This window comes from Pyrgilauda ruficollis, unplaced genomic scaffold (assembly GCF_017590135.1).
Source record: "Pyrgilauda ruficollis isolate IOZ18807 unplaced genomic scaffold, ASM1759013v1 scaffold6, whole genome shotgun sequence".
Lineage (NCBI taxonomy): Eukaryota > Metazoa > Chordata > Aves > Passeriformes > Passeridae > Pyrgilauda > Pyrgilauda ruficollis.
In genome coordinates, this window is record NW_024527710.1 from 16904717 (window position 1) to 16929976 (window position 25260).

The following is a 25260-nucleotide window of genomic DNA, read 5'->3' on the forward strand; positions in this document are numbered from 1 at the left end:
GCATTTCGGCACAAAATCCATTCTCTGCTGGCTTCAACATTAAGCTGCTCTGCTCCCTGTCTGCTCCCGGAAGGATACAGCACGTGGAGCTCATGGTTTGTGCCTGCAAATTTCAGGGTGTGTAGGAATCTGTGATGTTTGATGTGAAACCAAAGATCCAGGGCAGGGAAATTGCAGGGATTTGTATCCCTTGCAAGAAGAATTTCACTGCTGGGTAAGGTGATGAGGTGAAGAGTGGAAGGTCACTGCTGGATAAAACTTTTGGGGAGCCATATGTCTCTAGGTCTGATTTAGCTGGAGGAGAGGCCAGAGGAAAGCTCAGATGCTCTTAGGCAGAAAAGAACTCAAGTTTCTCATCTGCTTTTTTAACCTCTGTGCTTGTGGCTGTACATCACGTGTACCCCAGAGGTTCTGAGGTGTGTATTTCCCTGCCTGTGCTGCTTATCGATCTGCCAAGCACTCTACAGGGATGATGCAGCCTATCTGTAACCATGCCAATAGAGACAACGTGGTCCTAAAAGCAACAAGTTTCATTAAACGTTGGAATGACATTAATAGAAAAGCAGCGCTTAGAGGAAGTCGTGCCGTAATTGTTTAATTTTAAAAAATAATAATAATAATATCTTTGGAGGAACGTAAGAGAGATTCTATGTCATGGAACATTGTATTCTTGATAAAATTTCCATCTTCTTGATTGCAATGCCAGGTACCATTAGCATTTCCTAATTTCCACATCCCACCTGTTCCCATCGTGAAACTAAACACACCCATGAGGAAGAAGAAAGTGATTTTGAAGTGCAATTCATGCCATATTCACATGACTAACTGACTGCAATCTCTTTTGTTTCCCCAGCACCGATAGCTGCAGGAACAGGCCCTAATTTCTCCCTCTCAGATTTGGAAAGTTCTTCGTACTACAGCATGAGCCCAGGAGCAATGAGGAGGTCTTTACCTAGCACATCCTCTACCAGGTAATTTAATCTCTGCCTGCTACCAGGTTCCTTGGAAACCCAGGCCAGCATCATTACTCATCTGGGAAAGTAACCATTAAATTTTCTGACAAGCTGTTTGGGGGCCTCACGGTGTGGAGCTGTTTCAGATGCTCAGAGCTGAATGTTCAGCTGGATTGCAGTAAAGTTCTTTTTGTGTGTGCAAGAGAAACTGCTGCATGGACTTGTGTAGCTCCTGGTTGGACCTGGGTGTATCAGGAGAAGTTCCACTGGAATTGCTGAGTTTCAGCTTGTGGCAGAAGAGAACTTGGAGCATAATAAGATGCAAGGAAAGTCTTAAGATAGACTTACATGTGTTCCTTATTGTAAAAAGTGTTACCTGTGAGACTAAGGCTGTTTTAGGATCTTGGTCTATAAAGCATTTAGTTTTCATAAGGCATTTAGAAGTTTGTGACTCAGCCTTTGGAAAACCAAATTGCTAATGCAGATGACTGCCCCATCTGATTTTGATTTCGACTTAGATGCCAACTATCAAACAAGGATATTTTTTATTTTTTACCTTTCACTTTAATCATCCATGAGATTAGATTTATAAACAAGCTCAGTCACTCGAGTAGTCTTGAACACTATTAAGGAACCAGATTGATTTTTTTCCCCCACAGCCAAAATAGATCACTTATTTCAAAGACATGACAAGAAAGTCTAACTCCTGCCTAACGCTCTTTTACATTTTTATCTCAGCCTGCAGTGCCACCAGCTTTGCAGTGAGCAAGTGCACGTGTGAAAAATCTCTGTAGTTTGAATATAGCTGTTGTTTTTATTTTAAAAATAATAATCTTTAACGAGAGGCTCTTAGCTGTAACTTCTTACAGCTTGCAGTGATTGGAAGAACATTCTGTCTTGCACTTAGTGTGCACGTTATGGAGCTCAGTGACTACAATTCCCATTACACATCAATTAAAAACTTTGTGCTGTTTCTTTCTTGCCTGTAAACTGTGTAGCCTACAGCACTCATCATTAGCACCATTCTCAGGTAGAATTTACTGGTGACTCCAGAAGCAAAAGTGAGGTTATTAATGTTACTTAAGAGCTCAGTTGTTGCTCTTCTATTCTTCTGCAAATAGCTACCACTGATAAGGAGCTAATTATAAACAGCATGGGTAGTTAATAACTTGGTAATATGTTTGTTTTCCTCTCATTAGGCTGTTCCCAGTCAGAAAAAAAAAAATTCTTTAAATACACAGACTCAGCAGAATTATCAGGCGGTAATTATATTGTATGCACACAATTTCCCCTATTGACACATAACAATTCTCTAAATTAAGGAATGGCCAAACCTGCATTCCACACATGCCACAAGACTTATTCTTCCTGTTTCTCACCAACTGGTTTTGCACACCCGCCAGCTCCTACCTGTGCAGAGCTTGGGGTGGGGAGGCTGCAAGCTCTAAACCAAGAGTGGAAGATTTTATGTCTGTTAAATGTGTTCTTCCTACACAGAGGAGCCTGTTCTTGAATGCTTTAAGTCTTAATAGAATACAGATTTGGGGGAAAATAAAAAAAAAAACTGAGCTGGCCCAGCCTTGGAAAAGTACTTAGAAGAGAAATTCTCAGTAAGGTCCCCACACGGTCTGTGCAACTCATTATGGAAAACACAGCCAAGCTGAGTGTCTTTGGCTCTGGGATCCTCTCCCTGCAGAACTGCTGGAGCCAGCGGCCACCAGAGACCACTCAAAGGGCTCTTCTGTGTCCTGAGCCTCTGGTGAGGGAGGTGTGATGTCTCACAGGGGGATTCTTTAATGCTGACACTGGCCAGAGATACCCATTGGGGGCTTTCTGTGCTTGCTGGCACAGCTGCAGACTCAAATGCTTCTTATTGTAGGATAACGTGAACATTTGAACCAAGAATGGATTCTTCCATCATTCACTTGCCTGTGTTCCTTCTTATGGGACTGAAGTCTGAGCTAATTGAAAAGACTGAAAATAAAAGTTTGAACTGATAAACAATTTGCTTTCAGAATTAGCCATGAAAAAATCTGGCGGTGAAAATAAGTCTGGTGTGTCATCACCATATTCATTCAAACTGCAAGAACCACGCAATCCAAATGAAATTCTTGCCTTTTTACTGACCTCTGCGTGCTTTGAAAAATGTCCTACTCTGAATCTGTGAAAGCCTAAATGTCAGACTAACTTCTGGTCAAACTGGTGCGTGTTTAGGGGTTTGGCCTGTGAAATGTTGTTTTGTATCTCACCAAAGCTCCCTAAATCTGTTCCACCTTGAGTTATTCTCAAGCGTGTCTCAACAGCAGTGCCTGGGTTCCTCTTCCATGCCTTCATGATGTGTTTCTTGCATTCTCAGCTCCACAAAACGTCTCAAGTCTGTGGAGGATGAGATGGACAGCCCTGGTGAGGAGCCGTTCTACACAAGCCAAGGGCGCTCTCCGGGCAGTGGCAGCCAGTCCAGTGGATGGCATGAAGTGGAGCCAGGTAAGCCCCGGCTCCCAGAGCCCCAGAACATCATCTCCACTTGCTCTGTTTCGTTATCAGAATTGCTGTGTTAGAGAGGTGACCAGTTCTAGACGTCTCGTCACTTCCGAGAAACGGCCTCGTGAAAATGTGGCAGTGGTTTTATTGCTCCTGCAGCTGTGAATGTTTCTGTAGTGTGTCACTTCTGTGTTTTGGCCAAATATCTGAAGTATTTAAATAATGCAGAGGAAGATAGGCGGTCTTTTTCTGTCAAATTGTCCAGATTCAGTTCTGGGATAGCTTTTTCTAGCAAAAAAGCAGTACCTGTCTGGGCTGTGCTCCATCAGTTACGCTGCTTAAATAAATATCCCTAAACTTATATAAGGTAGAAGGACTTTTCAAGGATTATACAACACTTGAGATCACTCAGTAATGACTTTTAAGAGACTTACAGAAGGAGTTGTTTTATTAATCTGTAATGCTGTGAAGTGTGATTGGAGGCTTCATATCAAAATAGACATCACTGGCTGTTACACTTCAGAATGTTGAGGAAGCTCTTTGGCCTCTTCTCAGTTAATTTTTGTGTGTGATCTTTCCCGTCGATCATTTTTTTGGGTTATGTTACGTTACATACTTAACTGTCCATTGATCACTTATCCTGAGATCATCTGGGTGTTTAATACTATTGGAAATATTTTTCTGGGTCAGTGCTATGTGCACAGGTGAAGTTAATGCCTCAGTGTTGCTTACAGCTAAATAATCAAGTATTTATTGCCAATAAAAATAACAGAAGTCTTATTTGTTAGAGGAAGGCAAGCAGTGCCTCCCAGGGTTTGGGAAGGTCCTCTAAAAGTGCAAAGGATCTTTTGCAATCCGTGTTTTTTGTCTTTCTTGTTCGTCTGGATTTAAAATAGTATGGGTCTGGTTTGTTTGGAAAAAACACATGCTTGTCCAGGGCACTGTGTATAATGAACTATAGAGCACAGAAAACTAAATTCGACCTGCACAGCATTAAAATCAGTTCTGTGGGCACTTGGCCAGCCACCTATATCCTTCATCATGTAGGAAACATACCCACAGCTTTCTCTGGAGACCCTGTCAAACAGCTGTCCTTTACAGCATGCCCAGAAAGTCACCAAATTTGGGCTATTCCAGACTGGGAGGAGACTGATTCCTGTGCCTGGGAGCCCTTGGAGGATCCCCTGCCAGCTGCCCTCTCTCCTCTAATGAGGAGGAGCCAGCTTGTGGGCCCTTATTGACTGCAGATGTGCCACTTTGGCAGGAGGAGAGGGTGGACCTGCAGGCAGACAAGTGCCAGGCTCCCCGTGACTGCCTTGCCACCGCCGTCCCCAGGGCTCTGGTGTTTGCTCTGAGGTGTCCTGCTCCCCAGCTCCAGGGGCTGTCCCCTCCATCAGCTCCAGGCTCCAGATGATGTAAGGCAGAGCTTCACCTCGCGCTAAACCTCTGCTCGCGGAGCGGCAGAAACGCGGACAAAAGCTCGGCTTAAAGGGAGAGATCCCAGCCTGCTCTGCGGACACAGATGGCTGAAAACTGATGGGGTCACTGCTTCTGCATCACTGCCAGGCTGGGGGACAGCTCCCCCCAAAGTTTGGGGTACTCGTTGTTAATGACCAATGTTCTCCATTTGTGCAGCAGCCAGAGGTTGGCTATTAATTCTGCTGTCACTCCTGGTGGTTTTCCCCACATGTGCTCATTACCTCTGGCTCATCCAAGCCCTGGCTTGATGGTGGCACTGAGCTGCTGAGCTGGGCAAGGGAAGTACCCAAAGCCTTACACCTCCAAAGCACCTCTGCTGCTCTTGGCATCACTGGGTGCCTGTCATGAGGAAGCACAGCTGCCTGTGTCAAACTTCCTGAGGTGCTAGAAAGGCAAGAGCAAGTCAGACAAGAGAAGGTTCTTCCTTCCTCATGACCTTCCTCACTTATTATAGAAAAAGCCCAGATTCTGCTTAATCTTGCTCCTAAAATGGCAGAAAATCACCTTGCAGCATCAGGGACTGTAGCCAGGTACCAACTAGATATAGCTCAGATTCACCAAGCCATCTATCACTGTCACAGCTGTGAAGAAAAAGAGCTTTCTTTATCCTGCCCACGTGGGATGCACTTCCAAGCCATCCTTTTGCTGAATCCACGCAGCCCCACCCCGGTGCTTCTGCCCTGGCTTTCCAGCAGCCTGTCCTCTGAATTCATTGCCTCAGCTTCTCCGTAAAACAGGGTCACTGCAAGAGCACGGCTGACAGAGGGATTGCCTGAAGGGCCACAGCTCATCAGTGGTGAAGGACAAAGCAGTGCTGAGTGCCCTTCCCTGCCAGGGCAGCGCTGGTGTGTCACTGGCCTGAGGTGACACGTCCTGCTGTGGTCCGTGCACAGACATCACACTGGGTGTGACACTAACGTGTGGCCTTTTGTGTTTGACACGGGGGTTTCACCTCCAGAGGAGTCTTTAGTGGGGCATCCGCCTAGAAGATTATTTGGTCACCTGAAGACTGTACAAGTGATGTTAACATCCCATTTTAGCTGGGGGCTTTCCACAGCAGTCCTGTCTGAGAGGGAGCTTTGGAGCCTGGACCAGCTTCAGATCCATCCCTTCCGATGTCTTAATTTCCAGAGAAAGGCCTTGCCATTTATTTAATCTACAATCAAAATGGTGGCACAGTTTTTTAGCATACAGTAATCTCTGAGCTTCGGTGTTTTGTTTTCTTCTCGGTGAAATTTGCAGTAGAAGTTTAAAGGCTAAACCCATCTTTTTGTTTAACTTGGCATTTCTTCCCTACAGCTCATTTGGTGCTGTGTGGGATAACACAGGTATCAGTGCAGAGTGGTGCTGTTTCAGAAGACAGGCTGAGGTTTTATCCCGTGCTGGCAGAGCAGTGCAAGCCAGGTTTCCAAAGTCCATAATTAAACCCTGTCCTTTGGGTTACTGGCCAAACAACAGGAGGAGGAAATCAGACCAAGGAAAGGAAGCTTAGACTTGTCTGTGGGATGGCTGCTCTGGCTGGGAAGGAAAATTCAGAGAGGAGCCAGCAGCCAACCTCCCAGCCCAGTAGGATCCACACCAAAGATAATAATACATCCTTTGCCTTTATTGCCTTTGAGTAGATTGCTTCCTCACAGGAGATTTAGATTTATGCAGAGATAGCTTCTTGGCCTATATGCCTTGACAGGTTTATGGGAGCGAGAGGATGAATATTCCATCTCTGTGTGTCGCATCTGCTTAATTTTGAGGTGTGCACATGAGAAAGAGGGGAGAATCAAACGCTGGAGCAGGTGTGAAGCACACACGTGCTGGTGGCACAGGCCCTGGGAGAGGGTGGTAGTGAAAGGTGTGGCCTGGGACAGTGCAGGGAAATCAGGGCTGTGTGAGAGGGAGATGGAAGAAATGCACTTCAAAGAGAGCAAAACCTAGAAGAGAAGGGGAAAATGAGAAGGCAGCTTTAGACCATACAGAAGGGGAAAAGAACAAATGCCAGGAAAACAAAGATTTGACTTCCTAGAAAGGAAGTATGAAATGGAATATGTGAACTCCTCTTGGAGAAAGGGAGCACTCCAGGCAGAGGGTTATTTACCGCCAGCCGTGACTAGTCGCTCTACATCTGTCTCCATTTCTTTCTCTTGAACAAATTCCCTTTTTGGATACTTTTCTTCCTGCTTTGCTTCCCTGTGATTGCCCCTGTAAGTGGTCTTTGGAGGGCAGGCTGTATGCTCAGAACATATGTGCAAACTGGCCGGAGAACAGGAGAGGACAAAACCACTCTGTGTGCTATTTAGATTAGGCAGTGGATGCTTCCCCCGTGCCTGCTCCTGTGTGCAGGATACAGGCTGCACCTACTGTCCATCCACAGCCCTTCCTCTGGGCTTTCACTTGCTCTGCTGAGGCACCCTGATGTCTGTCTCATGCTGACACTTTGCTGGGTGTAGATCCTCCGTGTAGATCCTCACCCACCACCAGCAGCACGACCTCTCCATTCGTGGCACATGGGGCTTGCAGAGATGAGCAAAGGACTCAGCTTTCTTTCTTTTGCAGAAATTTCCTGTGACCAAGGGTGCAGCAGTCCCCTTGTACTTCAGATGTGACAGCCAAAGCAAACCCCAGCATTAATCCCATGTTCCTTGTGCTGTTCTCCTTGAGTCTCACATCCATTTACCTGCACTCGAAAGCTCCTGGGGAGCTCTCCGACCTAAAAAGGCTGGAGTCTGCCAGAAAAGATGAATTTCCTTTCACAACAGGAAGGCTTAGGAAGTAAAACAAAGCAGACATGTAGTAAATTACTTCTGCTTTTCAAATACCTTTTGCGGTATCCTCCTTACCATTACTTTATCTCAGCACTTTCAGTACATAACTCTTGTTAACTGAGAAGAAGGGCAAGAGAGGATAAAGATGATGTTAGTAAGAAAATAAGGCAACATCACACTGGCTTTGAACTCCTGCACAAAGCTGGCCTGTGTTCAGTTCTGTGGCAGCCCTGCTTGTAATGGGGGTAAGCCATAATTACAGGTATATGTTTTTTAATTCCATAATAAGCAAACATTGAGTTCATGTATATCTATATTCCACTTACGCATTTCTTTTAATGTGTTCTCTTGATCCAGTCCAGGAGTAATGTTCACATTGTGCTCCCTCAGTCGTTTTGTGCAACATATGGATGGTATTTGCCAAGTCTGCTTCCATTGTGTTTCTACAGCGTGGCGTGGAAAGAAATGTTTAAGATGCAAATTCAGAGTACCCTATTGGATTCTTAGTTAGGTATTCCACTTGTTTCTTTCCTTAGATCTTCTGCTTTATTCTTAGATCTTCTACTTGTGTTTCTACACGGTAGTTCAGTCCCTAGAGGACAGTAATCCCAGGAAAGGTACATCTCTGCACTCCTTGCACTTCTTGGGGTATCTGAAGAGACAAACAGCTCTGCTTTGGTTGTGGCCTTGATCAACTTGGTTTGCGAAATGGCTGGAGCTCTGTGGTCCTTTTTCCACTGAGAGACTGATGTGGCTGTTCATGTATGGTCATCCCCTTGCCCCAGCTCCACCCTGGATGTTCTGCTCCCATTATGCTGTGCTGGGCCTGGTGTGTCTTCACCTTGAAAACCCCAGGAAACAAACAAGACTTTCAGTGCAGAAACCTTAAGAAATTAATAACACCTCTTGCACTGCATGGCTGATAGACATATCTGCAGTTCCAGGGGCTCATGAGGTTGATAATTTCTCATGAACCTGCAGAAAGCTGGAGAGCTCCCCATTAGAGTGCTGGACTCGTCTGTGGTGGTAGCGATGTTTTTAAAGCCAGCCTCATGATTGCTCACTGAACCACCCAGGCTGCTGCTGCTTGTTCTCATGCCACCATCTATGGGACTGTCTGAAAACAGTTTCTGAGGAATTTCTGTTCTACTGAGGAGCTGAGATATTATTTTGGAGTATTTCCCTTGCAGTGTCAGTGACCCGTAGCTGAATGGTGCCGTGTCTCTCCCCATGGCTGGTTATGGAACAGCCACGTGCAGGCAACCAGTCCTGAACTTGGTTCAATAATGCTTTTCTTAAATCTGGCATGGGCTTTCCCCTCAGCATGCAAGAAAACTTCTCCATGTTTACTGAGAAACTTTTATTTATGCCATATGCATCAGAAAAGCTCATTCAGGCATAGTTCAGATGACCACAAGAGTTTGTTTTCAATGTCTGTTTGGAATTACATCTTGGAAATTCGAGAGAAAGTGCTATAAGGGAGATCCTAGATTGTTTTCTTTATGCCCTAAGCACAGTTGTTGCCTGGCCCTGCCTGGAAGATAAAATTTTATGTGTGGTGTGTCCCAGCATCAGTGATGCAGAGTGTGTCTGATCTGTCCTCAGGCAAAAGGTCTGTGGGCTCATCAAAGGCCTTGACATCGTGCCCTAACTCAGAGCCCAGAGAAGTTTTCAATGATTGTGCTGCATTACTTCCAAAGATTCAAGGGATTGACTGCAGAAAATATGATGAAAAACACGAGAACCATGTATTATACAAAATAAGGAATAGAAAAAGAATCTCTTTTCACTGGGAAAACATTCAACTTCAGATCTGGAGTATTCAATGTCAAATAATTCTCTGGCACTGCTTTTCAGTGACTTGCTGCAGTGGGCAGTTTTCACTGGGTCATAACTAGACAGAGGAATTTCATGATGCTAATTAATTTCCTTGAGCAGAACTTTCTGGATACTCATAGATAATTTCCTTGAGCTGAACTTTTTGGATACTCACACTACAGAAGAAAGACAAAGCCTAGGCAACATCACTTTTCCTTAGACCAGAGGAGGTCTAACATCCAGGATCCCTGCCAGTTGTATTTACTCAGTATTTCCCAGATGTGACTTTGAATTGCCCTCTGGTTCTCAGTGTGTGGGGTCAGGCAGTCCCAGAGCTGTTCTGCCTGTACCTGCCTGGTGCAGCAGCTTCATTTCACACCTCAGCACATCTCCCAGCAGGCACCGCTGCCATTTGTTCCTCCACTGAACTTAATATTGAAAGGTGGTGGGAACATTTCACACAGAATGGTTCAGGCTGGAAGGGACCACCGTGGGGTCATCTGGTCCCACCTCCCTGCTCAAGCAGGGTCATCCCAGAGCACAGGGCACAGTCTTGAATATTTCCAGTGAGGGACACTCCACATCTTCTCTGGGCAACCTGCTCAGGAAAAAAGTTGTTCCTCAGGCTCAGGACGAACTTTGTTCTTTAACATGGAATTCAGCAAGGCCCCACGTGCAGGCAGCCACCTGAAAAGCTGACTCCAAGTGAACAGGTAGATGCTTGAAGTGAAATGTATGATGGGAACACACTTCAAGGAACTCCAGCAGCTGCAGGATACAGAGCTCTCCTTAAATGTCTTTTTTTTTCATGGAGTCCATGTGTTGCCATATCCCTGCTCTCTGCATTACAGTATCCCATCAAAACACAAGCTGCCCAGTGGTTTTTAAGAACATAAGATTTTTCTTTTCTTCTAAGAGCAATAACACTTATCAACTTTTACTGAAATACCATATCAGCTCCTTGTCACTGGCAGTCTACAGTTCCTGCCGCTAAAAGTTTAATGCATTTACAGGAGCACTTAGGCATCAAGACTTTGATATCACAATCTGTTAGTCACAGGTGCTACATGATAGGTTTGTGTTAGCACATTATAGATCTTTTATCAGATACTGCACAAAATGTGTGTGTTTCTCTGCCAGGCAATCAGAATCAGGCTGCTGCATAGCTGATGAGTTACTCACCAATATAAGTTGTTGTTTATTTTAAACACAACTTTCCCAGAACTGCACCTTAATGGATAAGTTAAACTCTAATTTTTCAAGGCCAGTGAAGACCAGGAATTTAATGGAGCCAGGAAAGACGCAGCAGGTCCATGGTGGTGCTTTGAGCATTGTCAGTCTTTCACAGTGGCATTCGTCAAGTCGAGTGATTAACATTGCTCATTTGCCATCGCAGACAGAGTCACTTTGACAGCAAATTACCACTGGATCAATAGCTCAGCTTGTCTTTGGCAATTCACGTAGTAGCATGAGACCTGTGACAACATGCCATGCTGCTGGCAGTGCTGCCTCAAAACCATGGAAGGAAGTTGGAGGTAGGGGAAGAACTGCTCACCGAAAAGTCAGTTCAGACTGAAAAAGTTCTAGATGTTTTCACGTCCCTCCCAGGCTCCTTTTATTTTTTTTTCCAGACGCTGGGCAACACAAAAGAACTTGGCCTTGGGATTCAGCCGAAAGTGTACTTTCCATTTTTAATAAAATTAGTAATCCCATGCAAGTGTTGAAGCACATGCCTCAGCTTTGCTGTAATCCCCTGAGGAAAACATCCCTTCAGCCTGGTCCCGGAGAAGCCGGGCGGTCGGTCAGCGTTGTGGCTTTGCTCCTTGCATCTAGTTCCAGATGTCAGGAAATGCATCATTTAAAAATGGACGTGGAGCTGTAGGAGTTCTGAGTTGAAAATGCAGAAAGAATTCTCCTGCAGTTATCAAATTAAAGCTGTTTTTGACTGGCCTGGTGCTAACATCACCCCTACGTGCTGCTTTCACTGACCTCAGTGGCCGAGAGAAGAGCAGATCTTTTGTGCACTGGCACAGTGTAAGGTCACCTGAGGTATTTCTGTCACCAGACACAATTCACATCACCTGCATCCTTTTTCAGACATGTAGGAAGGATTTCCTGCATAGAAAACTATTCCCTGACAAAGGCTGGAACAATGCTTCCCAATGAGAACAGGATTCCTGGGATGGCCGCGCTGTGTTGGTCATCCATGGGCCTGACCTTCCTCAGATGCTGTTGGTGGCCAAGCAACATTTTGTTGCCACCCATTGTTGATCAGAGAATCAAAGAATCACAGCATGTCCCACCCCTGCCCCAGGCAGGGACACCTCCCACCATCCCAGGTTGCTCAGAGCCCCATCCAGCCTAACCTTGGACGCTTCCAGGGATGGGGAGTCCTCAGCCTCTGCCCACGACAGCCCAGAAAATGTAACTTAAAGCAAAGAAGTGATGTGTCTTGGGCTTCACTTTTGACAGAGAGTGAAAACTCCCACCTTCCTTGGCACTGAGACAGAAGCAGACACTTCCTTTCCACAGGTGAGCTCTGAAAGACAGAAGCTCCTCTGGTTGACAGCGGCTGTGCATTTCTTGCTGATCTGGGTTCTGTCAAACCTGAATCTTTGTGAGCTCCAGGCAGGTCTCCTCTGACCCAGAGATCCTTGAAGATCATCTGATAGTGCAGCACGGGGCTGTTTAGTTCCAAAATGGCATTAAACACATTAAAAGTAGTCTTCCAAAAATTGAACTAGTCTTCTTGTTTGCTTCTGGGACCAATTCAGGATGTTGACTTGGATCTATAAACTCTCCTATAGATTAGATCTTGGTTGGGAAATGGACTACATTCCTTTCATATGCTGTCTTAGCAGTTGAGATCAGCAGACTTGCTTTTTCTAATGTGTTTGGGAAGCAGAAGCAATATTTTATCTCCTGTGGTATGCTGCTGGTATAGAAATGTTCAGGCTTATTAATTCTTCAGGACACAGGAAAGTCTTCATCACCTGTGTAGGCAGTCATGGGAAAGGACCCACTGCAAAGACTCCACTGAACTGTTTTTTTTTTTTTTGAAAGCAGCTGGAAAATATTAGTAATCTTCAGAGCCAATATACAGTGCATATTGAGAGCCAGTAAATGATGCATATTATTGCAAATTCCTGTGCACTTCTGCATTTTTTAAAACAGATAACTAAAATACTCACCTAGCCAGGTCGGTTCCCCCAGGGATGCACATTTTCAAGCAGAGGACAAACCAAAAACACAGAAGAGAACAAAATTAGCCAGATAGAATGGCTAAGTGTTTGAAACAAATGGTTTTAAGATCACTGAGTGAGGAGCATGACCTCCTTTTGCATCAGTCAAGGCAACTGTGAAACTTTGTGAAAGAAGCTCACCACAAAACAGATGCTGGGCTATCTTAGGTAAATAAGTTACAAAAAAATAATAATAAACCCCCCACACACACTTTTTACAAAGCACAGCTGTGTAAATATTGCATGAGACAGGGGAGAGGGGGAGAGATGTAACATACACCCTTTTTTTATGCAGAAGTTCTGCTCTGGACACTGTTTATTAACATTCCCAGTACAACCATCACTCCAGTGCCTAGCACACAGTGCAGCTACTGTGCTCCCTGCACATGTTTGATCTTGGCTTTAGAGGAGAAAACAAGCTTTATTTTAAAGGAAACATTTTCACCCAAAGATAAAAGGTGCAAGGAGAGGTGTTAGGAGACAGGGGGAATTATAGGATCATGGAATGGTTTAGGTTGAAAGGGACCTTTAAAAGCTCATCCCATGGGCAGGGACACTTTCTGCCGTCCCTGGCTGCTCCAAGCCCCATCCAGCCTGACCTTGGACACTTCCAAAAGACTGTACAGATACAGGAAGAAGACCAAATCTCATAACTTTTTTCCATTCTGTTTCCCACACTTCCTGCCACACTGACTTTAGATGTGCTCCTGCTTCTGCGCCAGGTGAGCAATTCTCCTTAATTTCATTGTGCTGGATGCCTCCTGCAATTTTCCTGCTTCTCAACTGCCAGGTACAGCACATTCCAGCCTACAAAAATCTGCCCACAGAGAGGAACAAATGGCTCTTCTCAGCTAGACCAAAGGCTCACCTAGACAGGCAGCTCACTGTCTCTGACAAGAGCTGGTGGTGGACACTTAAGGGAAGATAACAACAGTAAGAGAGGCATCCATGATGCTTTTCAGAGCACAGCCTCATGGATTTTGGCAGCAAACAGCTTGGTTTCACAAGCCAGAGGTTTTGTTCACATCTTTGTGATTGACTGCCTTCAGTGAACTTTCCTTTCAGAGATGTGCTTTTAACCCATTCTTTATTTTGCCCTCCACAACATCCCATGGCAGAAAGTTCCAGTTTTAACTCAGTGCTGCATGAGGAAGAACCACTTCTTTTGTCTGCTGCCTGATCATTTTGCTGGATTCTTCTTAGTGGTTTTCTTTTTCCCTGCCAGAAGTAGTGAATAAATCATTCCCCAGTTACTTTCTTTACTTTCCTTCAAGTTAAGTGCTGCCCAACACTTTGACCGCAGCAGTCAGCGAGCACAGGGAAGCACAGAAATCCATCCAGCAGCCTCTCAGCTCGGGTAACAATTTGTCTCAGTGGCTGGAGAGCCACCTTATACCTGCAGAAATGTCTGTGTGCAGTGACAGCAGCTGTGCTGTTCACCCAGAGTGGGTTTTCTGTGACTTCCAAACCCAGAGCTCACGGTGTGAATGCAGTGAGCCTAAAGAAGGGATGATGTTTTAACTTCTTTCAGTTTTCAGCTCCAGAGAAACTTAAACCTCAGCATCTAGCATGGCTACAGCTCTGTTCTGGTTCCACCTTGCTCAGGGAAGAGCAGGAGATCCACAACATCCTCCACCTCTGCTCGTCCTCAGCACTCCAGCACAGCCCTACTGACATCATCCTTTCTGCTCTTCCCTTACATCAGTGCTCGCTGCTATTTTTAGTGTGATATACACCAAAAAGCATAACATAAGAGATCCTCTTGCTAAATTTAGCTGGAAAATTACAGGCTGTTTTACTGGTTTTTTGCACAGTCTTCATTTGCCTCAATAGATTTGCGTGCAGCTCCTGGAACCCCGAAAAGCCAGAGAAGTGAGGTGGTACCTGCAGCCCCAAGAGCAGCACTCTGAGAAAAATGGGACTGTTTTATCTCAAAAAGGGCTGGAGGCAAAGTCTTGGGTTACACTTACAGGAGGGAAATAATTTTATTTTAAAAAAAAGTAAGGATTTACAATCAAGGAGATATGAAAAATATAAATGTATGGATTATCTTTCTTCGCATTTAGTGTTTTATTGCAGCAGCCCACGTTTGTCTCCAGGAGTATTATCCATGATGCAGCACACTAATGCACTACCTTGCTCTGAACAGGAGAAAGCACTTTGGATGTAGTCCAGGTTTAACCCTGTCTTAGGGCTTGCTTTTACTTTTAAACAAAATACCAGCAAATGGAAGTAAAGCACCATCCTGGCTCTTGCTTGGAGCGTGGCCAGTCCTGCACGTGAGGAGCGGCTTTGAGACAGAGGGTGATGCTCATTCCCACTTGGTTCATGACTCCTCTGCCTCTCTTTGCCCTTCCAGTCCCTACAACCCACCTCTGTTCTCCATCCTTGAGTGAAATCCCCCCAGCCACACGTCACCTAAAGGTGCTCTGCCAGGACCTGCTCCTGGTCAAAGGGACTGTTCAACATCTGACATCAGGCTGATCCCTGAAAAGATCCCTGCCATCCAGGTAGAATTGCAAACTCTGGCTGTTTGGAGGTTTTAAAAATTAAAACATTCCCCCAAACAGCTGTATTTCTTATGCAAATCCCCCACCAAATGGTACCTTGTAAGTATCAGAGAAATTGTTTGTCCTCTGCTAAAAAATTATCATCTAGAAACCCATTAATTTGGGGGGGTGGGAAGGTTTTAAGAGGACAAAGCAGGCTTCAAACCACATTTCTCCCATGCCCTGTGAACTGTTGTGCTATTGTGATTTTACAGTGCTATTCCTCTGCTTCTGCTGGGTTTTTCTCTTTAATGTAATGTGGATAACCCAGAACAAAAACTGACACTTAATTCTGAGTAAACAGTGGCAGCGACTGAATAGAAACTTGATGTCAAATATACAACCACCCTGGGAAAGTCAAAATCCATTGCTTTCCCCTCTCTTCCAGTTGTGTCCTCCATGAGTGTATTATCCATAAAATTAGTGATTTAAAAAGGCATCGAAACATATTTTTCATATTCATAGCGTCACTTTAAAAAAAATGGTTAAAAATCGATTTGCTGGCCTCTTGGGGAAATGCTGTAATGTTTTTGGCTGTCTCCTACTTTCTGCTGCCAGCTAAAAGTACCATCTGGCTTGTTTAGGGCCCTTTTCCATATCAGGTGCTTCCAAAATTCTCCCCAACCAGAGGATTGTTTCGTTGGGTTGCTCTGCCTGCTGAGGCATGTGTCCTGGGCTGGGAATCCTACTGCTTCTGTTCCCTGCCATCTTGCTGACAGTGGTGTGTGTATGTTTGGGCACGGATCTTGCTGCCTCTCTCCCGAGGACATTTGCATCATTGTCAGCTGCACATATTAAATTGATATGCAGGGCTCAGAAACACGTATCCCATCTTTTGTCCCTTTGTTTGTGCAATTGTTGTGGTTTTAATTCTTCTTTGACACCTGGAATATCACAAAGCTGCTGATAATCTGTTGGCTACTAAGGGAAATGACATTGATAGGAGGATAATGTGTGTCAGACTTATATCTCGATAATTGCGGACACACCCCGAGCCCTCGCAGCTCAGGGAATGAATATCCTAAATCCATCATTAATTTGGAGAGTGGCATGTGGCAGTTGGCTGTGGTGTCATCCTCTCGCTGCAAGAGTCACTGGCGAGGGGTTTGGAGGCAGTTTGGGTGTTTCCTGCACGGCTGCGTCGATGCGCGCCGATACGCGCCGCTCTCGGTGCGTCCTCGCTGCCATTTCGTGGCATTTCCGTGACACAATGGGGTGGATTTTCCCACTCCTCACGGGAGGAAGGCAGCTCCCCACGGGCCTCTTCTCCTGCCCAGGAGGACCAACCCAAGCAGAGAACTGATGCTCTGCTCGCGGCACCAGTCGACGCTGACGCCTCCTCCTCGGGTGACCCTTCGCTTTTCAGATTTACTTGGAAATAGAAACACGCCCCTGAAGGGTTCATGAGCAGATTCGAAGCCCTCTAGTTGCAAAGTCCAGGCTTGATGTGATTGTGTGGGAGAGCAGGAAGGGTGTTTTGGAGCAGCTACTGCCGTGAGCCGTCTTGTCCTATTTCAGAAATGATCTGTGCCATACGCTGCTGACTTTTCCTGTCCATCCATTAAAAAGTGAATTATGAAGAGTGCTGAGACAAACAGATAGGAGTTTAACCTTGTTAGTAAATATCAGGTAGCTGATATATACTGCTAGAATGTTACATCACAGCCTCGCTCTTCAATATAAGTTTATAAAATTATCTTGTTGCTATATAAACTGCCTTGGCTGGGTACATTCTTCCAGAGGGTTATTGTTTGCTGGATGTTGGCACAGTAGCATGACTCCGAAGAGTCAGTTCACGATGTGGTGAATTTTAAAGACTTGGGAGATGGCCATATCTATTTTTCAGCAAAGGAATGAAAGCTTTTTTCCTTTTTTTTTTTTTTTTTTTTTCCCTCCCCTAAGGTATTAAAAGTTTCAAAACATGTGCTGAAATGAAAAGGAAATAATAACTAAGACCTGAAGTAGTGCCTCGGAGTACTGACTTTGTTTATTTGCTTGTTTCCCCCAAAATCTTAATATTTCAAGTTCAATTTAATATTTTAAATCAAATAAACCTGTTCTGTGAACTAGTAAGGTACTTGAACTATTATCACACATTATTCATTTATTTCTGTGTGAGTGCAATAAAAATTTTACAAGCTGTAATCTTGTTCTTTTAATAGAGAGAAAACTATGCAGAATATGTTGCTTAGAGTATTAGATAAGCTGCAGTATGTTAATCAAATATTTTTGTGATATGAGGGCAGTTGAGAAAACAGTACAATTTTTGCTAATGGCACTGGTAAGTAAACGGATCTATCATTACATTGTCATGAAAAGTGACATTGAGCAGAAACACCCTGCCAATCCCTAGAAGATAAGTATTTAATGTAATTAGACAGACACTGTCTCCTTTGTTGAACGTAGCATTAATCACCCAGAGAAGTCCAACTTTATATGAAATGGCTTTTTCTGATATGTCTTTGTATTAGAAAGCTTCTCACACGGTTTTGCCACGGTGATATGTTTGAAGAAATGACTGCAGCAGCTACACGGGTTTCCTCATGGCACATTTCTTGCTGTTCTGTGTTCCGTAATATTTAATTCTTTTTTATTTAGCAGTGTTGCATTACAGAGCTGTGACTTGTTCCTAAGTCTAGAAAGCTACATGCAATTGGAGCTGAACCTCTTTGAACCAGTGTAATGCATTCAAGTTGTGGAATATAAAAGCAACACAAATAGCTTCCATTATGTTCTTCAGTCCTTCCTCTGTGGTGTTAGCACAGGTTCATTGTTATGGCATAAGCAAAATATTTCTTGCCTCAAATGCTCATCCATAATATCACACACAAAAAAAAAAAAAAAAGAACCAACGAAAAAACCCCAAACAAACAAAAAAAAATAACTTCTTTTTGTGAAAATCTCATTGTTAAATGGATGAAAAATGTTGCCCCCTTCCAGAATTCATTGGCACTACATTTTTTTTCCCTCTTTTTTTTTTTTTTTCCCCCTCTCCTTTTTTTTTTTTTTTCCCCCTCTCCTTTTTTTTTTTTTTTCCCCCCCTCTCCTCTGTTGCTTGTAATTTGTACTGTGAAACGCTGTCTGGTTATGAGCTGGTATCAATTTGAGTCAGTGCACAGCTGTGTCTTCCCACCTTCTCAGTGGTGCCGAGGGCTTTGAAGGGAAAGAAAAGGGTTTAGTCAGAGATGACAGCCAACTTCACCGGGTAACAGGTGGAGGTCAAGTTGGTTTATTTGTTGGGCTGAACAGAGTGCAGAGATGAAAAATCTTTGCCATAATAAGGTTTAGGAAGAAAATGCTGACTAGTCTAAGCTTTGATTCCAGCTGACAGATCCTTTTCTAGTGTTCATTACTTGATTTCACAGTTCAGGCAATTTTAAGAGGCTTAAAATTATGTTTCTGCTCTCCTCTATAAAACTTTCCGATCACTTTCTAATTTTTGCTTTAAGTAAAGTTATAGGGACTCCCTGATATATCACTCCTGCCTGTAGACTCTTACAAAGTCAATATGCCATCAAAAATGTAAGGATAAGCTTTTTTTTAAAAAAAAACAACCCTGCTTTCACTGATTCTTTTAATAAATGAAGTAAAAAATTCACGTATAGGCACCGATTCGATTAGAAAATTAAAATTAAAAACTTTCTAAAAAAACCCCTTGAACAGCGGATAGTAAACTAAGGAGGATGCTCAAGAAGCCAGTGTTCCTGTCTGGGCATTTGGGATTTCTGTGCCAGTGAAGCCCAGAGTGCTGGGCTCCAGTCCCTGTGCTCCGTGCTGACAGGAGCCACAGCCAGGCCCTGAGAATCAGAGCAGAACTTGCTGGCTTTGTGTGCCTGGGGCTGGGGTGACCGCACACAAAGGATTTCACTGGGCTGAGCCTGCAGCCTTTGGGTCTCTCCGAGCTCTCCCTCCCCTGTGCCAGCTCCTGGGAGGGACACGGAGCCGTTCCTCCTCTCCCACCCTTTTTCTTCCGCCACCACCACCTGCTTCCTACCTGCTGGAGTGGGCAGAACAGGATTATCTTTAGCCATTTGCTAAAATCTTCCCCCTCAGACTTTCTATTACTTCTGCATTCATTCTTTGCAGGAAGAGGAAACTCACTGGTCAAACCCTTGGACACCAGAATAGTTGCATGCAGTTTCCCAGGGAGCCAGATAGCTCTAAAGCTTCCCAGTGAGTGACAGTTTCTCTCTTCTATTCTTCTGAAACATGTGTTTTACACATATACTGAAAAATGTTAATATCAATTTACAGCCAGATCCTTGCTTTTTTTTTTTTTTTTTCTTTTTTTTTTTTTTAAAAGGTTTAAAAAAAATCAAATCTCCCAAAGTATTTACACTTAGAGCACCTCAGCACACATGTCACTTTTTTTACGTAGGAAAAAGTGTTGGATGCTCTTATACACATAACATCATTGGGCTTTTGAAAGCTGTTAGCTCATTCTGAGTTAGTGGCAAGAACGCTGGACTTGCCAGCACCAAACTGTGAAACCTTTTCTGTGTGACTGGTAGAAATCTCATGGGGGTAGAAATCCAAAAAAAAAAAACCAAAAAAAGGGGAGGAGGGGGGGGATGTAAATCTGTGCATTTGGATTCGAGCAGCTTCAATAGCATGATATCAACTTTGTCCTAGAAGTCCTTGAATCACAAATCATTTGGGAGAGTGTTCTGGAGAATTACCACTGTATGCTTTCCCTGGTTTTTTACTCTTTTCTAGGCGTCCATTAGTTCCCACTGTCAGGGAGAGGATTCTGGACTAGGTGGATCCCTGTAATCTGATTTGGCATGGCTATTTTTCTGTGTTCCTAAGCTCATGAGATCAAGTTATGTAGGATTATTTCATAATGCCAGAGCAGCAGTTTCTGAGGTTGGACAAAGCTGTCTAGCAAAAGTGTCTGATAAAAGAAAAATCCTGTCCCATACTGTAGCTTTCTTGGTCCAGTGAAGCAGCATCCTCACGCACACAAATCTTGTAAAGTTGCTTCTGATAGCTCCCTGTGTCCCTTGGTTTTTGTAAGCTAAAGTGCCATTTTCCTTTTTACAGCTTAATTGAACCTAAATGCGCCCATTTTCTGCAATGTGGTATTTTGGTAATTTCGCTATTTGCTCGTAAGTTTTCCCTTAAGCAAACTGAAAGCTTCCCCTTTATCACTTCACTGGGCCAAGATTTCACACAGTATCCTGCTTGCTACAAAATATGATAGTGTTCTCTCTCACCTTGTTTCTTTTTTCTTCTTTTACTTTCTTTTATAAAATCAGGATATCTAAGAAACCCCGAACACCGCGGAGCACTTCATGGTGGGTGTGCTTATTCAAACAATGCCAATGCTCTCGTTCTCGGTGCACAGAGTTGTCGTGTTGGGTTTGGGGGGGATGTCCCAGCTGCCCCCTCTGGTGTGGATTCTCCGGTGTCTAGTAAGGACAGAGCTCGTGCCAAGCCCTTTTGCCGGAGTGCCAGCGCTGGAGGGGGCACTCCCATGTCACCTCTGCCCTTGCCGTGCCTGTTTTCGTGGAACCTGCCGTGGGATTTTCCCTGGGAGCCCTCTGCCTCTCTGCCAGGGGTGTTTTCAGCTGCCCAGTGGGTGGCAGGGGGCTTGGGCAGCTCCCAGGAGCAGACCTGCAGGCAGCAGGGCCATCCAGGCTCCTCTGGAAACGATGCCGTGCTCTGCCTTCCCTCCGGGAATCCTGGAGCCACTGGGATGCAGAGGAGGGAGGCTGATGTCACCTGTCTGGTGTCACCTGTGGGGAAGTGCTTTCAGTCTCTCTGCCTGGGACCTGCTGGTGGCAGGTCCCCAGGGCCATTCCAGTGATCATGGACCTTCCCAGGGAGGAGCACAGCAGCTACAAATTATTTCTGGTGTTTTGGAAGGTTCAGTCCCGTGACTGTCAAATTGTCAGAGGGTGAAAACACCAGGAACCACTGGGTACCAAAACAGTTCCATGAGTCCACTCTCGACCTGCCAAATTAAAAATCCCTTGGTGCAATGCACACAAATTCAGTTTGCAACTCTTTCTTCCTTTGGAATAACCTATAAACTCTTCACCTCAAATTGTGCAGAAATCAGGTGGCTTTCCAGTCCGTGGTAAATCACCTGGGCTATTTTCAATCCTGACCACAGCTCTTTTATTAATTAAAATACATGCTCAATGGCACTGCACACCGATTAAATCTTCAAAACCAATATTAGCACCAAACTTAGTCTTGTCATCATAAAAGTCATTTGAAAGCATTACCATGCAGTAACTGAGGTCACAAGTCCAGAAAATCTGCATTTTTACCCATCTCCATCTCATGCCTGGGGCATTTAGCAGCCATCATTGTTATGTATAGCCTGGGTAGCCAATGATGGTTTGATGACATGCAAATAATGAGCAAATTATTTTTAAGGAAAATAAATAAATAAATGAAACCCCAAAAATTTTACTCCATCCTCTTCAGTTACTAAGATTCCCTTTAGTATCACTCACAATTTAGGATCCATATGCATCTTCAGGAAGATATAGTTGAAACATAAATCTATTCTGGGTCTTTTACTTGCAAAAATATCATACCTCAGCTATAATCATATGCAAAGACTTTTTAGAGGGCTTTGTAAATGCCATCCAAATTTATGATGGCATTTTTTGCCTTGCAGCTATAGATGTTCCATCCCCAAAGCACCCACATAAAGGTATATTCTCCTATGGATGGCTGCAGTTTGTCCCTGCTGCTATATCTAATCTGCCAAGTGTGCTGAAAAACTCTCAAGTAGCATTTGAAATGAAACAAATGCAGTCATGAATTTTAGACGAGATGTCTAAAGACGTCATTAGAAATTTATTTTTTTTTATTCTCCTTGCAATGTATATTTATACAATGGAAAATTATGCCGAAGCTGACATTAACTCAAAGGCAGAATTGAACTGTTTTCCTGCTGTTTATTGCTCTTCTCATTAAAGTTTTTAAAGACATAACTCATGAAATTATGTTTTGAAGAAATTGGTTAGATGTTGAGTACTAGTTTATTAGTTATTGAAAGAACTGCTTGGGTGGCAGAGCAGGAACGAAGCCGAACTTAAGCAACCTAAAACAATCCAGATGATGCTGTAAACACAGATACAAACAGACAAGGTAATACACTCTATGAGAACGTTGTACCAAACAATTTAGGCAGACTTTCATGGGGTAGGATTTAAAAATAATTGTGAATATTGAAGTGCTCGGCTTTAAAATTCTGTAGGCAAGGTTGTCCATCACTATAAACTGATATTTCTCCTTCGTAAATGGATCTGTGCTCATTTGCAAAGGAGAAATTTCAACCTTCTTTTTCTCTAAGTGACATCAGAATTTTGATTCTAACTTGAATTATCATTTTTGGCTAAAAATTGCTGAGGAGTCCAAAAGCATTTAAAACCTAAAGCCATTGAATCCATTTAATGCGCCTTTGGCACCTCTCTCTCTCTCTCAGTCCTTTTTGAACATTCTGGTCCTCATTTTAATCAATCTCTTTTTATTAAGTTCTTTGGCTCATTTACTTGTACGTGCATTTGCTTTATTTTATTTGGAACATTTCTTTTGTAGTGTCTTGAAAAAGAGTTGTGACATTTCTTTTGGATGGCTTCTTAAGTATCTGGCAGTCACCTATGATACGATGTTGATGGGTACGGATAGATTAGCTCTGTTTTCCTGATGATCTGTCAGATGTCGAGTTCTGAGGAAACTGGATGTGTGTGTTGGTGATGCATATGCAGCAGTTTGATAAGTGGATAGAGGGGGAGCTTTCATTTTTCTTCTGTAAAAATCACTGTTTATTAAGCTGGATTTAGCCTTGTGGAGCGAGGTGCTCCGCTGGCAGGTAGTTAATCAGTGATCATGGTAACTCCGGCTGCAACCAGGGGAGCCAGTACCCATTCAGAACGTAGAAACTAAAGAGCACTTCATTAGGATGACTGAATTTCCATCTGTGTTGTATTTTGTGTACACTGGAGCAATTAATACAGTAAACTGATGGATGGCAGTCAGTGGGATCGTATCTCGGCTGATGACAAAGTTTGCTCAGCACTAAATAGAACAGACTTACTGTGACTGGCAGGAGGGGAGCCGGCAACGTTTCTTGAAATTAAGAATTCCCCAGGAATTAAAAGAAAAAAAAATAGAGCAGCTGATCAGCCTTTCTGTTGACACTGATTTCAGTGGAATTGCTGGAATAATTCACACAGAAGGATGAAAATTCCTTGAAAAATGCTTCCCATATATCAGTTTTTTTCCTTCAACAGCCGACTTGTTTTTCTGCATCATCTGTTTGTTCTGCATGTTGTCGAGTTCATGGTCCACCTGGTAATACCTGAGCTTCCATGATTCCTTCTCCTAGTGTGCCTTGGGAAGGAGGACCCAGACCATGTTTCACTCATAGCTTTTGTTATGAAATCTCCATCAAGAATCTAGTGGCAGAGAGCTGCTGGGAATATTGGGGTGATTATCCAAAGGTCCTTGGAGATGAATATGAGCTGGTCTACAAACGTAGCTAACAAGAGATGGAGTTGTTGTGTGAGACGTGTGCAGGTAGAATAATGTCAGCAATTAATCAAGTGAAACTGGATGGATTTTCAGGTGTAGATTTGGAGAGAAGGGGGATTGTTCTCCTCTTGCTGTGACTCCGCTCACTCCATCGGAGTTAATCCCGATTTTTTTAGTAAGGCACGTGGCAGGTCCACGGAAAAGACGTTCACAGATACTTGTTTGTCCTGGGGAGGATTTGTGCATTCAATTCTCACGCATCATTTTCTGGTCCATTTAAATATATATCAGCCTCATACATGAACATTTGAAGACCTTTAGCTGTACTCAAGGAAGACTCTCATGTGGTGCGTTTCTAGTACTGGCAAACATAAGGAGGTAGAGGAATTAAACCCACCACAGTGCTCCAGTGCCCCTTAGAAGATGAGGAACACGAAGTTTTCCTGTGCACTCATTAAACTTGGGCTGGAGGTTTGCGAAGTGCAGAGTTTTGGAAAGTCTTTCTGCGGGACTTCAACATCCAATGGCTCCAGTAACCAGAGTCTCCCAAGGACAAGGATCCCATTTGCGCTTGCATTATGCATTTGAGCAGAAGGGTGTGATGCATGATGTGGAATGAACAAAATAATAACTCGTGTGTTTAGGGAAATGCCAAATTAATGAAAATTCAGAAAGCTCTAATGTTGAAAAAAGCGCACAAATTCCTTGATAGAAATATAATGCTGCTAACAGTTTCAAGATTATTGTTGTCTGAATTTTCTGCTTATTGTGTACTGCAATTAAAATTCTTCTCGACTGAAAAACCAATGTCAAATTAATATTTCCTTTTGGAAAAAAATACGAAAGTACACATCTTGTTCCATTTAGCACCATCATGGTCTTTGATCAGGTTCCCTCTGTCCAGTGAATAAAACAGATTTATGTTAATGGGAGCAGGCTCAGACCATATATGTTTGGCATACATATAGAATCACGTGAACACAAGTACAGTAAGTTAAAGTAGCACACCCACTCAGGCTTCCATCTGCGTTTTATGCCACAAATCCCTTTATTTTCTTCTTTTATTTAGCAATTAACTTCTCCATTTATTCTGTAGTTAAAAGCTGCCGTAAGATGAAAATAGACAAAGTCTGATTTTCTTCTCTCTCACTCTAAATAACATTGAGAGGAGACTCAGACCTGGATTCTGAAAGCTGTGCCTCCTAAAAGCGCCAGGTGTGACTGTGACTTGGACAAGAGTCCTGTCCACAGAATAGTGAGGAACACTTTTAACCCCCACCTGGGTTACCCAGCCGTTGTGTTCTGGCTGTTCTTGTTTATTCCTTGCTCAGAGCAGATGGATGGAGAGAGGCAGGGAACGGGGAGGATCCTTGGCTCCGTTCCCTATCCACCGGCCAGCGCAGCTGAGACGGGCTGGGGGAGATTGTGATTTGTTGCTGCCCTGCATCAGAGAGCAGAGAGAGGAGAGCAGGGACTCAGAGGTGTC

At 43.8% G+C, this 25260-nt stretch overlaps 1 protein-coding gene across 12 annotated transcripts in view; it reads left to right on the forward strand.

The window, feature by feature from the left end:
• The window catches only part of NFIA (nuclear factor I A), a 242455-nt gene that overhangs the window by 167318 nt on the left and 49877 nt on the right, over nucleotides 1–25260 (forward strand). For 5 of the 12 annotated variants that reach the window (XM_041483201.1, XM_041483199.1, XM_041483200.1 and 2 more), the window contains exons 5-8: nucleotides 854–971; nucleotides 3310–3437; nucleotides 19365–19451; nucleotides 20537–20575. In XM_041483201.1, the coding sequence (XP_041339135.1) occupies nucleotides 854–971; nucleotides 3310–3437; nucleotides 19365–19451; nucleotides 20537–20575 (372 nt within the window). The remainder of the gene's footprint in view (nucleotides 1–853; nucleotides 972–3309; nucleotides 3438–19364; nucleotides 19452–20536; nucleotides 20576–25260) is intronic. The other 7 variants (XM_041483205.1, XM_041483209.1, XM_041483203.1 and 4 more) reach the window with 2 other exon arrangements.